We start from the raw sequence: 14318 nt of genomic DNA, 5'->3' as shown, positions 1-14318 counted from the left end.
TAAACAAAAACAATTGTACATAGTTATATTATTATGATTCTTTAATGTATCAATATGATTATTACTCACTGTCGTTATTCTTCAGGTGCGATAAATTAGTAAAAACAAGAATGTGTTCAAAGTACACGGATGCCCCACTCGCACTATCCTTTTCCATGTTCAATGGACCGTGAAATTGGGTAATAATCTAATTTGGCATTAAAATTAGAAAGATTATACTATAGGGAACATACACTACAAACCATTAAAGTCTGAAATGGCCTATATTTGTACTCGACTGTACTGATTTTTACTCGACCAGTCTGAATTGGTCTGACTTTTACTTGACATTACTCGACCCCAGTCTGAACCATACTCGACTGTACTGAATCGTACTTGACCCTTATCATAGTCTGAACTATTACTCGACCAGTCTGAAACAGTCTCAACCCATTCTTGATCTGTACTCGACCAATTTTTCCAGTCTAAACCATACTTAACCAAAGGTCTGAACAATACTCGACCAGTCAGAACCATACTAGACGAAATAACCTTTACTTTTTTAAATGTTAAAATCAATTTCATTTTAACTGACATATATAACAACAGCCAACAAAATTTATAAATTGTTTAACCTTATATTAGAAATATATCTATTATTATATTTAGGATAAAAAATAATATCTTATTTATAATTTATATTAAAAAGGGATAAAATTGAATAAGTAAAGAAAATTGTTTTTCTGAGTAGTGGTGAAATATAAAGTTTAACCTCTGCTTGGGGCAAACTCATAAATAAGATCACACCTGGTCAGAGGTATTAAATTCTAAATAACATTTATTCAAAATTGCAACATCCTGTTTAACTTTTAAAAAAAACCAAGGCCTTTCGAATATACAAGTCATTTTTTAGTAGCAATAAACAAAACAACTATGTCAATTGGACATGCTTTGATATTATATCTGCTCTTGAATTTTTACTAGATTTTTGTTCGCTTTGGAGATTCCGTATATCGTCAGGTTATCGGAATTCCAATGGGGACTAACTGTGTACCACTTATTGCGGACCTGTTTTTGTATTGCTATTAGTTACAATTTATGACAAAAATCAGCAAAGACCCATCTGGTACACAAATTTAAGAATACTTTTAGATATTTGGACGATAAAAAGCTCTCAATAATGACGACTTCAGTATGTATACTAAAGAAATTTATCCTGTTGAACTTACTTTAAATAAAGCTAATACTAACAATGACCACTGTCCTTTCTTCGATCTAGATATATATATCATTAACGGAAAGCTTAATACTAAAATTTATGATAAAAGAGATAATTACTCATTTCCAATCATTAAATATCCATTTTTAGATGGTGACGTTCCCTTGTCACCATCTTACGGTGTTTATATATCTCAACGTGTACGATTTGCTCGTGTATGTAACAATGTTCTAGATTTTAACGAGAGAAATTTATGTATTACTGAAAAAATTATTACACCAGGGTTTTCGATATCACAAACTAGTCAAAACATTTACTAAATTTTATCATCGGTATAAGGACATCATTCGTAAATATAGCTCAACATGCAGACTTCTTATACGTTCAGGTATTTCACATCCAATATTTTATGGAAATATTCTTTATAAAGCACAAAAATGTCAGTATTCACCTCAGAAGCTAACAAAACCTTTAAATAGACTTATTAAGAAGGGATATAGTTACGATACTGTTATCAGGTCATTAAAGATTGCATATTTTGGCGTTAATATTGATTCCCTTCTAGGGTCTTTGCAACGGAACTAAACAGATTTAATATTAATAAACCAGTTGTTGGCATGACACGGGTTATCTTCTTCTCATATGTGTTATGATTGTATGATACTAAACCCCTCAGGGGGAGGATTGTGCCTGATATTCATATAATGAAGACATATTTTTTCAATCAGTTTAATTGAAGTCCGGAGCTGGCATGTCAGTAAACTGCTAGTAGTCTGATGTTATTTATGTATTTTTGTCATTTTGTTTAATTTTTTTGGTTACATCTTCTGACATCAGACTCGGACTTCTCTTGAACTGAATTTTAATTTGCGTATTGTTATACGTTTACTTTTCTGCATTGGCTAGAGGTATAGGGGGAGGGTTGAGATCTCACAAACATGTTTAACCCCGCCGTAATTTTGCGCCTGTCACAAGTCAGGAGCCTCTAGCCTTTGTTAGTCTTGTATAATTTTAACTTTCAGTTTCTTGTGTACAATTTGGAGTTTAGTATGGGGTTCATTATCACTGAACCAGTATATATTTGTTTATGGACCAGCTGAAGGACGCCTCCGGGTGCGATAATTTCTCGTTGCATTGAAGACCTGTTGGTGACCTTCTACTGTTGTTTGCTCTATGGTCGGGTTGTTTTCTCTTTGACACATTCCCCATTTCCTTTCTCAATTTTAAGGTAAGTAATACACGACACAACATAGAAAACTAAAGAATAAACAACACTAACCCCACCAAAAAACTAGGGGTGATCTCAGGTGCTCTGGAAGGGTTAGCAGATCCTGCTCCACATGCGGCACCCGTCGTGTTGCTTATGTGATAACAAATCCGGTAAATAGTCTAATTCGGTAGGTCCTATTCATGAAAGGGAAGGGGATTGTAGTTACGACGTAAGGAACATATCCGATATCATTTATGAAACGGTTATTCCATAACGGTCAACCAACTCGTGATGGCTTCCGTAAAATTTACGAAGGGATGATTTCAACTTCACCATTTGGAACTCTTGGTTCAAATGCTTCCTAGTGAGCATCAACCCTCTATCAAGAAAATCATGATAGGAAATGCAAGCACGGGAATATCGTATCAATTGGGAGATATATACCCCGTATGCAGGTGCTGCTGGAATGTTGCTACTTAGAAATGGAAAGTTCACAATTGGAAAGCTGAAATCATGTCTTTTGTCGTAAAGTTTTGTTTTCAACCGACCCTCATTGTCAATTTATAGATGTAAGTCAAGATATGAGGCCGACTTAACTGTATCTGTAGTATCCTTTATCTCTAGCTCGATTGGATAGATGCGTTCCACATAGTCACCAAATTTTGAATTATTTTGTGAAAGAACATCATCTACATAGCGAAAAGTAGAGTTAAAGGATATTGCTAACTTCTTATCTTTCTTCCTAAGAAGTTCCTGCATGAAGTCAGCCTCATAACAATAAAGAAACAAGTCGGCAAGTAGAGGGGCACAGTTTGTTTCCATTGGAATGCCGACAGTCTGTTGAAAAACACGTCCTCCGAATGTAACAAATATGTTGTCAATCAAGAAGTCAAGCATCTTGATAATATCAGTTTCAGAGAATTTTTTGTTCGAATCAGAGGGATCAGGAATGCTATGGAAATTCTATTATCTTGATTATATTAAATTCTTGGTTTGATAAAACAAAATAATGAGGTCTCATTTTTTGTTTTAAATTTATTAAGTTGTTTTATATATTATTTTATATAAATATTAATAAAAAACATTCACTGCATTGTTAACTATGTCAACTGACAAGTTGAACATAAATCTATACTAGGCTTAAGTAAATTAATGGTGAAAATAGTCCAGTTAGCATAAAACACTTCAGAGATATTCATAAAATTTTGAATAATATTAACAATATTAGTCACAGTTCATTTTTTAGATTATTTGATCAGCTTGTTTTATTTGTATTTTAAAGTTGATATATATTATTATGTAAGTGTTGATTAATATTGTGTTGACTTGATATTTTTATTTTAATTTCAAAACTATATTGAATACATTTTTAATATTAAGTTGTTGTTCAAATTTCATTTTTATTAAAAATATTTCCTAAATTGATAAAATTAAGTTGATAGATACAAAGAATAGGTCTAGGTTTGGTTGAGACTTGGTCGAGGGTCGAGTATGGTTCAGACTAGGTCGAGTACGGTTCAGACTAGGTCGAGTATGGTTCAGACTAGGTCGAGCATGGTTCAGACTCGTATAAAATGGTTAAGAACTGGTCAAGTACAAATTCAGACTGTTAAGTATGGTTCAGACTACAATCGAGTATTATCAAGTAAATTTCAGACCAATTCAGACTGGTCGAGTAAAAGTCAGTGCAGTCTAGTGCAGATATAGGCCATTTCAGACTTTTACTGGTTTGTAGTGATATGTACTAAGTTTCAAGTTGATTGGACTTCAATTTCATCAAAAACTACCTTGACCAAAAACTTTAACCTCAACGGACGAACGGACGAACGAACGGACTTTTCTAACTTGACTAGATGTGTGCGAGAATATTAAGTTATTATTTTGTATGACATTACCCTTTCCGTGGCAGTTTCTAATTTGACTAGATGTGCGTTTTGAGATTGACACCATGCTTCCGCATTCCCCCATGATAACAAATTTCTAAATCTAAACCGGTAACAGGAATCGCCATTCTGTAATTGCCAGTATAGGGGACATCTTAGACCTAAAAAAAAGAAAAAGAACATTCACTACAAAACAAGATGTGACATTCATATTAATGCATTTCTGTCAGTAAGAGGGAGATTAAAAATTCAACCGAGACATAAAAGGTCAATTTCTAAAGGATATGATAGTCCATATAATATAAACATATATGTAATGATATGAATATTTTATTTTATTATCAGTCACTGAACGAAAATAATATCAAATCAGTTATGTTAAACTTTAATAGTAATATCAAATTCACATTTGTTTAAATGACAATTAAAAAAGTACTGACAAAATAGATCAACACTACATGGATAGACGGTAGACAAACAGATATCAATCAATAAAAAAAGTTGTTGAATCTTTCACTGCATATATTGTACATTTTTACTAAGTAACCTTGAGAGGTCATTCATTCTTACAGTGTAATGCTACCACCTAATTCTGAAAGAGATGCATAGTGTGCTTTTAAGCCAGCATTACGGCATAGACATATATAAATGCGCTGACTTTATCCAATGCAAAATAGCATTCCTTATCGCTCTTCATATATATATATATATTTTGTAAAATGAAATTTCTCGAGAATATTTGTTACGGAACATTTATTATCTTCTTGCATAAAGAACTACGAAGGAGCAGATGGGCTTTCAAATAAGTGAAGAAATAGGAAAAGTATTAAAAAGAAACAGGAAAAAGAGACAGAGAGATGTGAATGGAGCAATAAAGGTGCGTTGTATTCGTGACTTACAGGACTGCGCTGTTCATATAAACACCTGGATGAACAGTAACAAACTAAAAATGAACAATGCGAAAACAGAGTTTATTCTCTTTGGCAGTCGACACCAACTCTCTAAATGCCAGACAAAAGAAATAATCATTTGTGGAGATGTTATAAAATCAAAAACATGTATACGGTACTTAGGAGCTTTTCTGGATGAGACTCTAAACTTCAAAGACCATATTACTAAAAAATGTAACACAGCAATGATGAACTACTACAAAATAAAGTGCATAAGATCCTATTTATCGAAAGAAGCAACTGAAACTTTGGTCTTATCTTTAGTTATATCACAATTAGATTATTGCAATGTTATACTTTTTGGAATTTCACAAACTGATTTATATAAATTGCAACGTATACAGAATATGTGTGCCAAACTTGTGTTAAACCGTTCTAAGTATGATAGTGCCAAGCAGGCATTGTTTGACTTACACTGGCTTCCGATCAAAGCCAGAATTACATTCAAAATCTTAACATATATGTACAACTGTCATGTAGGTAATGGACCGTCATATTTGATCAATTTGTTAAATCCTCAAGTGTCGAAACGTTCATTAAGGTCGTCAGAGTCATCTATTGGTTGTTATGCAGTCCCATATAACAAAAAGAAAACTTTTTCAGATAGAAGCTTTAGTACTATTGGGCCAAAATTGTGGAATGAACTAGGTACAAATGTAAGAAACTCTGAATCTTTGGATACTTTTAAATGTCGGTTGAAAACATTGTATTTCGAAAATTATTTTGAACTTTTCTGACTTTTTTCTTGTGTATCACAGTGTATATTTTCAATTTTTGGTATAGTACATACATATTGTATTTTTGTATAGTATTTTTGTATTTTATATGTCATTTATGTAACAACGCCATTGCATACATATTGTATATGTAGAAATAGGCGTTTAATTAAGTTTTCATGTTTCATGTTGTATCTGTCTTGATATATATCATTTAGAACTTTTACAATCGAGGAAAAGAGAAAGTGAATGGGGCTACGACGATTAAAACGCATCCGTGGTCATCTGTTGAACAGATATTCCATAATGGTCAACCAAATCAGGATTACAGAAAACTTTCAATGAATAATTATAGCACTACGAGCCCTTACAAATAGGAACCATTTATCATATAAATCATGACAGAAAACGCAAGCCCAAGTAATCGTATAAACTGGAAGACAGTACTCCATTTGCAGACACTACCGGAAGGTTGCTACACAGAAATGGACAATTCACAATTGGAAAGCTGAGTCAAGTATTTTGAAGTCACTCAACCAACCCTAATTGTCATTTTCTGGATGAAAGTCGAGATAAGAGTCATGTAAGATAACACTTTTAAAAAATGAGACTCAGCTTGTCGGTCAAGAACATAGCATATTTCATGTTCATATAGCTATTAATCTACACATTGTTTTCATGAAAATGCATGCAACATTTACTGACTGATGTTAAGTAGTTACCAATCAATTAATCGCTGTATAATTCAACCACATCCACACTATTCCGATTCAGAAATCATTTGAATTTGCCATATGTTGTTTTTTTAGTCTCATGCTGTGTTGTTGGGTTGCTGCCTTACTAAAATATGCTACTTTCTTTTTTGTTCTTTTTAAATAAAATTACCTTTAGAAGTAATAATTCGTCCCTTTGTTCGTTTTCTTTGTTTGTTCTTTTCAAGAATTGTAGCATTCAAAAATAGTCACCAAAATATCATACAAGCAAAAGTATTAATGAATCCTTTTTTAACTAATGTTTCATTTAATGTCAACCATATTTCGTGATTGTGAGGAAAGCGAGTACAAACCCTCTCCCCCCTCCCCATTGTTTTGTGCATGATACAGGGGAAACGCATGTAACATCAAAAAAGAAATACGTTATCTTACCTGAGATTCCAATGATAAGACTTATGCTAATAAAAACCCGTAAACAGTTACAGAAACACATTACACCATAGTCAATGAACACAATTAAGGACAGTAAATGAGAAAATAAGGGGATAACAATAATAATGATAATTGGGGTATCTTGAAGGTAAACTGCTTGTAAATAATAGCTATATATAGATATCTACCAAATAATGTATAAAACTCATGCCTAAATATTTTTTCAAAACTTGTACAAATAACCAAGCAGGTATCCAATTAGATTTCAAATATCTTTTAACCAGAAAATTTTAAATATCGTGCACTTTTTGATTAAGTTCCTAAATATTGTGAGGAAAATATAATGAAGAGACGTTCTCCCCTGAAGCACCTCGGTTCATAAAATGGATAAAACTGATATGTAATATACACAAATGGGAACGATTACAGGTTATATGATCGAACAAACTTTGATATAGATATGTCAATCACTACAGATATAAATCAGATTGTGATGCACTGAGTAGACTAGGGCATACGTTTTAGTCCTTGTCATCGGCACACATACATCTCAACTTGTAGAACATTTGTCTTTTCTGAATCTCAGTCTCAATGAAGATCTTTGTATCGAAAAAAAAACCAACAGAATCATTATTTAAAATAAGCAACCTTAAGATATTGTACATATCAAACCAACAAAAAGATATTGAGTGGGGTAAATGTTTGAAAAAGGTATACTACGAACTACGATTATGTCTGCTGTAATGTTCTCTCAAACACAATCGCTGAACATTTTTTTTTTTGTGAATAGAAAGTCACAAGAGACACCCCTCTTTTAAAGTGTTATTGAGTCACTTTTTGGTCGACAGTTGTAATTCATATTGCTTGTTATGATATGTAAATCAAATGGTCAATAGCTCATACTTTTTTTCTTTCATTTTATAAAACAAAAATTATTCAATGTAAAAACTCAATTCAAAGCTATATACTTTTGAAACATAAAAAAGAAATGTACAAAATAACTGTTTTCAGGCGTGCATTATCGTATTATAAACTAGTTGTATGGTGCTGCTAATTGTAAACACAGTCGTGCTTAAAATGAAGATCTGCATACATGTTATTTCAGAAACAATGTGGTCAGTGTTCATGTACGGATCCATTTTTAATGATTTTTTTTTTCGCAGACATTTGTTTGATTTTTGGCAACTTACACATTCGTTTGTCATAAGCTAAAATAAACTACGGAAATATGATTAGCAAGGAGAGGTAACGAAAGGCCATAAGTATAGTGATAATCCTCTGTATTTGTGTAAGATTTTGAATGTCATCCAGTCTACACATTTGTTTACAAACAGCTTTGGTTTTCCGAAGAATTTGCGCTCAAGGACAATACACTATTTCTCTATTGATAGAAATTATGGATTGGGGTGGAATACAGATTTTGAATAATTAAAGACGAAATGCGTTTTATTGAATGGTGACATTAATTGACCCTTGACACGATAAGTTAAGTGTGTATTTATCATACTGTGAGTGTTACGTACTGTCTGGAATAAACTTTACTACTAGTATATATTTTCTTAAAGTGCAACTCAATATAGTTCACCATTATTGATAACCTACTGTAGAATTCGGCTTTACCACGTAGAGCACTCAATCGTTGATTATAGTCAGCGTTTCTTTCTTTGTTGAGAAACCAAGACAATGTAGCATAAAAACTGAAATGCGTAAATACAATAAGTATGAGGTGAAAATGCGTAAATTTAATATGTTAGAGGTGAACACGTGTAACAGCAAAATGCATTGTGTACTAGCTTGTTTGTTAGCTGAACTGGGAAGTCATTATTAGGTTAGGTAGACCCTTTTATAAGTGTATTCGATTCCGACAGTTAACCGATCTATCTGTCTGTAGGACTAGACTCCTCCGAACGGAGTGTAGTATACCTAACCTAATAAAAACTTCACGGTTCAGCTAGCAAGAAAGCTAGTCAAAGATATTACCTTTATCTACGTACTCATTTACATCTCGCTGTAATACAATATGTTAAAGATGGGAGTATACATTCCCATTTCCGCGCAATGATGACTTCACGGTTCAGCAAGAAAGAAAGCTAGTCAAATTGAAAGACATTACCTTTATCTATCAATGCATTTTGCTCTTATACAATATGTTAAAGATAAGAGATAAATTGGATCTCTTATAATGCAATCCTGATTTGAGGAAGTTGTTCTTCTCAATTAATTCAATAGTAGTATACATGGTATATAAAGATAATAACAAGAATTACCGAAAACATTCGTACGTACATGTTGTATAGTCTTACTTGAATAAAATACATAGGACTTCGCAATTAATCAAATTTTAATCCTACTAATTTTAATACTTCGAAGATATAGCATAAGACAAAAAAAATGTCAGCCACGTTTACGCCGTAATTCTTGAAGCAAATTCAACACGGGAGAAGCGGAGAGATACGACTAATTTCAATTCGCAAATTTTAATGTATATATTAAAACTAACACAGTATTAACATAGCTGAAGCTTAAAAATAGAACATATAAAACGTATACAAGTGTCACTCATCTAAAACTATGAGTTATCATGTATCAAAAGAATCATCAGTTTAATTGAAGTCTGGAGCTGGCATGTCAGTTAACTGCTAGTAGTCTGTTGTTATTTATGTATTATTGTCATTTTGTTTATTTTCTTTGGTTACATCTTCTGCCATCAGACTCGGACTTCTCTTGAACTGAATTTTAATGTGCGTATTGTTATGCGTTTACTTTTCTACATTGGTTAGAGGTATAGGGGGAGAGTTGAGATCTCACAAACATGTTTAACCCCGCCGCATTTTTGCGCCTGTCCCAAATCAGGAGCCTCTGGCCTTTGTTAGTCTTGTATTATTTTAATTTTAGTTTCTTGTGTACAATTTTGAAATTAGTATGGCGTTCATTATCACTGGACTAGTATATATTTTTAGGGGCCAGCTGAAGGACGCCTCCGGGTGCGGGAATTTCTCGCTACATTGAAGACCTGTTGGTGACCCTCTGCTGTTGTTTTTTATTTGGTCGGGTTGTCTCTTTGACACATTCCCCATTTCCATTCACAATTTTATTATGTATAACATATTTCTCCAAATTTCTTTAAACCTTAAAGACCTATTTTAGATTGAATTATATCATCAGCTTTTTTATTTCATAAAATAATTGAATTTAACGTAAATGTAATCTATGCAAAATGTGTAAATAAGAAAACACTTGTAAACAGGAAAAGGGTGAAAAAATCCGGAAACTCAAAAGACACACTTATAATTAGATGATTTAAATATTAAGATATTTACTACGTACAATCTTTATTTTGTTTAATTATGATTAACAGTGTAATACCGTTAGTACTAGGAATATGTGCCGCTATTTTCATAGCAATTGCAGCATTTATACCTGGTTGGTTTGTCGTGGAGTACCCTTCTGTCACTCACCGTCTTTATTTTAGCTTATTTTATGGATTAACATGTTCAAAATCGTGTCAAATATCAACTTATTATGAAATATACCAGTACAATAACAGACAGAGTTCGTAAGTAACCATTTCGTTTCCTTACTTTGTCACAACCAATCCACGAACATTTAAGCTTTTTTCAATGATTTTTATGATGTTTTCTTATGTACTGTTCCAGGTTATGGCAGGCCTTGTCGACATCTAACTAGTCAAACCCTGTCACATCTGTGTGTGCCTTTGTTGTTTGTTGCTGTGTAACATATTTGTTTTTCGGTTCATTATTTTGTACAAAAATAAGGCATTTAGTTTTCTCGTTTGGATTGTTTTACATTTGTCATTTCGGGGCTATTTATAACTCACTATGTTGTATGGGCTCTGCTCATTGTTGAAGGCCGTATGATGACCCATAGTTGTTAAATTCTGTGTCATTTGGTCTCTTGTGGAGAGTTGTCTCATTGGCAATCATACCACATCTTCTTATTTTTATATCTATATAATCAATAACAATGAGTTCGCCGTTTGTAAATCTTCTCCAAATAAAAAGATATCAACTGTTCACCTAAAGAACTATGATAGTGTAAAAAATACTGATCAAGATTTTGTTATGCCACTTTAGTTAACATAAATGTAAGTCTATATTTTATGGCAATCCACTTCCTGGCTAATAAGCCAAATGAAATAGACCGATTGATACATTATGTCAGATGAAACCATGATTGGGATATATTTCTTTTTTCTCTTTTAACTGATTTGCTCTGTTAAAAAAATCCAAAATGGCGACCATGACATATATAATGCAGCTGTGGGGTGATCTATGAAAAAATCGGGACTTTTTATTCCAGAAACCCCCGTTAAAACACAAGTTATTGTAACCCATCAACTACGGGGCGCCGAATGGGACTCTTGTGATTTTGTACTCGAAATTCAATTTTGTACGGACAAAAGTGAGTTTTGTTCAACAAAAATTAGTTCAGTTTAACAAAATTTGTAGCATACTACAAATTTAAAATTTTGTCATACAAAATTATCTTTCAGTGGACAAAAGTTGCTTTTGTCATGACAAAATTCATTTTTGTAACACAGACTACTTTTGTTACCTAATTTGAAAATTGGGCGACAAAAGTCAATTTTATATGCAAAAATGTTTAGTTTGGATTCTGTGAACTAATTTGCATACAAAATCGACTATTGTGAGACACAATTGACTTTTGTGAGACAAAATTGACATTTGTATTGTCTCACAAATTTGAGTTTTGTCTCACAAAAGTCAACTTTTGTATGCAAATTTGTTTAATTTGGATTCTATGAACTAATTTGCATACACAATTGACTTTTGTGTTTTAATTTCAATATCAGGTAACAAAAGTCAATTTTGTATGCAAATAACTTTATATTTGCATACCTTTTTGACAAAATTGACTTTTGTCATGACATTTTGTCATGACAAAACCGAATTTTGTCTACAAAAATGAATTTTGTCATCACAAAATTGAAGTTTTCATAAAACAAGTCTGTCTATAGTTTTGGAAGACAAAAATGATTTTGTTATGGCAGAATTGAATTTTGTACAAAACCACAAGAGTCCCATTCGGCGCCCCGTATCAACTGCTTATGAAGAGTTAAAATGGGGAGCTGAAGCTAATGGTCGAAGGTCACGCCCAGATTTACTATAAAGTTGTTGGCACATTTATACATTGGATAAATTGGGAGAAGGAGTGCCAAATGCAGCATGCACATAATTGATAATAAAGAAAAGAAAAATCTCACTTTTGACCTATGTATGTAGATTTAAATATTTAAAAGAGAATAACATTTTAATCTGGTATCTTCTACAAAATGTCAAAATGTAGATACACACTTTATGTAAATTTCAATTATCATTTTTTTTATCAGTACAAAACAAATACTACCTCTGAATTGCTTTGACGGCGTATTGTTTTGAGCATGTTATAATACTCGGCATAAGTATTTTAATACATCAAGTATAATATTCTTTTAATAATTCGAAATAGATTTATTGACAATTTGTCATAGCGATATTTAGTAAATACAGTTCATCATACTAGGGTATTTTATAAAAAAAAAATCTCAAAATTTGCAATAATAGAATTAAAAAACGAGTTATAGCAACAGTTTGAAGCTGTGAACAGTAGATTTAAATACATTTTGGCAAACTTTCATAGAAAATTGGCCCTACACATTTGTATACAATGATTGTATGTGCGAATCAATTAAAATCTCTGTGTCAGGTATATTGTCAATATCTTGATACAATACACTCCGCTGTGATTATCGTGTGCGATTCTTTTACATTTATTCACACCAAAGCGCGCGAGTCGTGTAGCAAATAAAGTATATGAGAAAATATTTCATTTGGAATATTTCACATTGTCTATATATGTGCAAACAAATAGTACTCAAAATTTAGAATGATGAATGATATTCGGAAAATATGTAACAGTGTCAGTGAAATATAATTTTTATTTTATTGTAGAACAATTTTTTGGATGATAGAGTTTCAAGTAGAGGTGATGTTGTCTGTCGTTATTTGTACAATAGGTGTTATCATTCTATTTGTATACCGTAAAGGCAACAGGACCCACAGATTACTACTGGCTTCAGTTATATTGTTTGTTATTGGAGGTAGGTCTCTGTTTTAGGGGAAGGGAAAAATCAACAAAAATAATTACTAACAACTGACTAAAGAATAATTATAATCAGGTCTATTAATTGCTTACGAAATCTTCGTCTATAAAGGTCGTCATAAATAGAACCGAATCATGTTAACAATACGATTTTGTAAGGTTTTTTTACCTATTTCATGAGTATTAAATGTTCATCATTAATACTTCTTCCACTGTACATAAAATACGGATTGATAATGAGACAAACGCAAATAGTAACATAGGAAAACATTTTTTAACAAATTTGTGAGGCGCCAAGGATTTATATAGTTAGAGTCTTACTATACAAATCCTTTGTGGCGCTAATACTCTTCGGTCCGTAGGTATGAGTTGATAGTAAGTATACATACTTTTCTTTTTCTTGTAGGATTACTCATACTGGTTGCTTGTGGAAGAATTTTAACCGCAACATTAACCGCCAACAAGAACCTGCATACCAAAAATGCGGACCACTATTATGATTTCCCCTTTTCCTTGGTACCCGCCGGTATAGGAGGAATCGTACAAATTGTAACCGCAATTCTGGTACATCTCATACGGGGAGAGGTCATCAAAGGGAACAATCCGGATACGTTTGCATTTTATAGATCATAAATATTTCAGATAAATTATATTTTACTTGTTAATTGCAGGAATAAGCAAGAATTTGTATAGTAAGATATTATTATACAAATCCTTAGAATAAGTTAATACGTATTTCGGTGTTTTTCGTGAGTATCTGTATCTGTATCTGTAGTATTACGTCGTAGCTACCAATTGTAATACAACGGGGTGAAGGCGCCGTCAATTTACTGGCGTCTCGTGAGAGCAGATTTAAAGCTTTCAACACTTGTTTCGCGCACAATAGTGTCCTCAAGATGGTACCAGTTAATAACTGTGGACACAAAGAATGAATTTGAGTATTGCTGAGTTTTACTGGTGGGAATGTCAAAGCACCTAGTATTGTTCCTTACTTGTTTTTCAACTATGTTTGTTGCCTGGTAATTTTCAAACTATTTCGCTGTAAAGGTTCGTCTTGTTTTGGCTGATTTTAAAAAGTCGTCTCACTGAGATC

General features: G+C 32.6%; 1 protein-coding gene and 1 long non-coding RNA gene across 2 annotated transcripts in view; one reads left to right on the top strand and one right to left on the bottom strand.

Moving 5' to 3' along the window:
* The window catches only part of LOC139513129 (macrophage mannose receptor 1-like), a 64977-nt gene extending 57772 nt beyond the window's left edge, over positions 1-7205 (bottom strand). Inside the window, exons 1-2 of the mRNA XM_071301355.1 lie at positions 7103-7205; positions 4304-4452 (exon numbers count right to left, since the gene is read on the bottom strand). Of these exons, the coding sequence (XP_071157456.1) occupies positions 4304-4452; positions 7103-7163 (210 nt within the window). The 5' untranslated portion in view covers positions 7164-7205. The remainder of the gene's footprint in view (positions 1-4303; positions 4453-7102) is intronic.
* Positions 7206-10385: 3180 nt separating this feature from the next.
* On the top strand, positions 10386-13872 carry LOC139513128 (uncharacterized). Its single transcript, XR_011662393.1, has 3 exons — positions 10386-10658; positions 13075-13223; positions 13632-13872. It is a non-coding gene; the product is annotated as an uncharacterized lncRNA (long non-coding RNA).
* The last annotated feature ends 446 nt before the right edge of the window (positions 13873-14318 follow it).

This window comes from Mytilus edulis, chromosome 2, assembly GCF_963676685.1.
Source record: "Mytilus edulis chromosome 2, xbMytEdul2.2, whole genome shotgun sequence".
Classification (NCBI taxonomy): Eukaryota; Metazoa; Mollusca; class Bivalvia; order Mytilida; family Mytilidae; genus Mytilus; species Mytilus edulis.
Note: the sequence above shows the minus strand (reverse complement) of the source record. Positions and strands in the feature narration are given on the sequence as shown.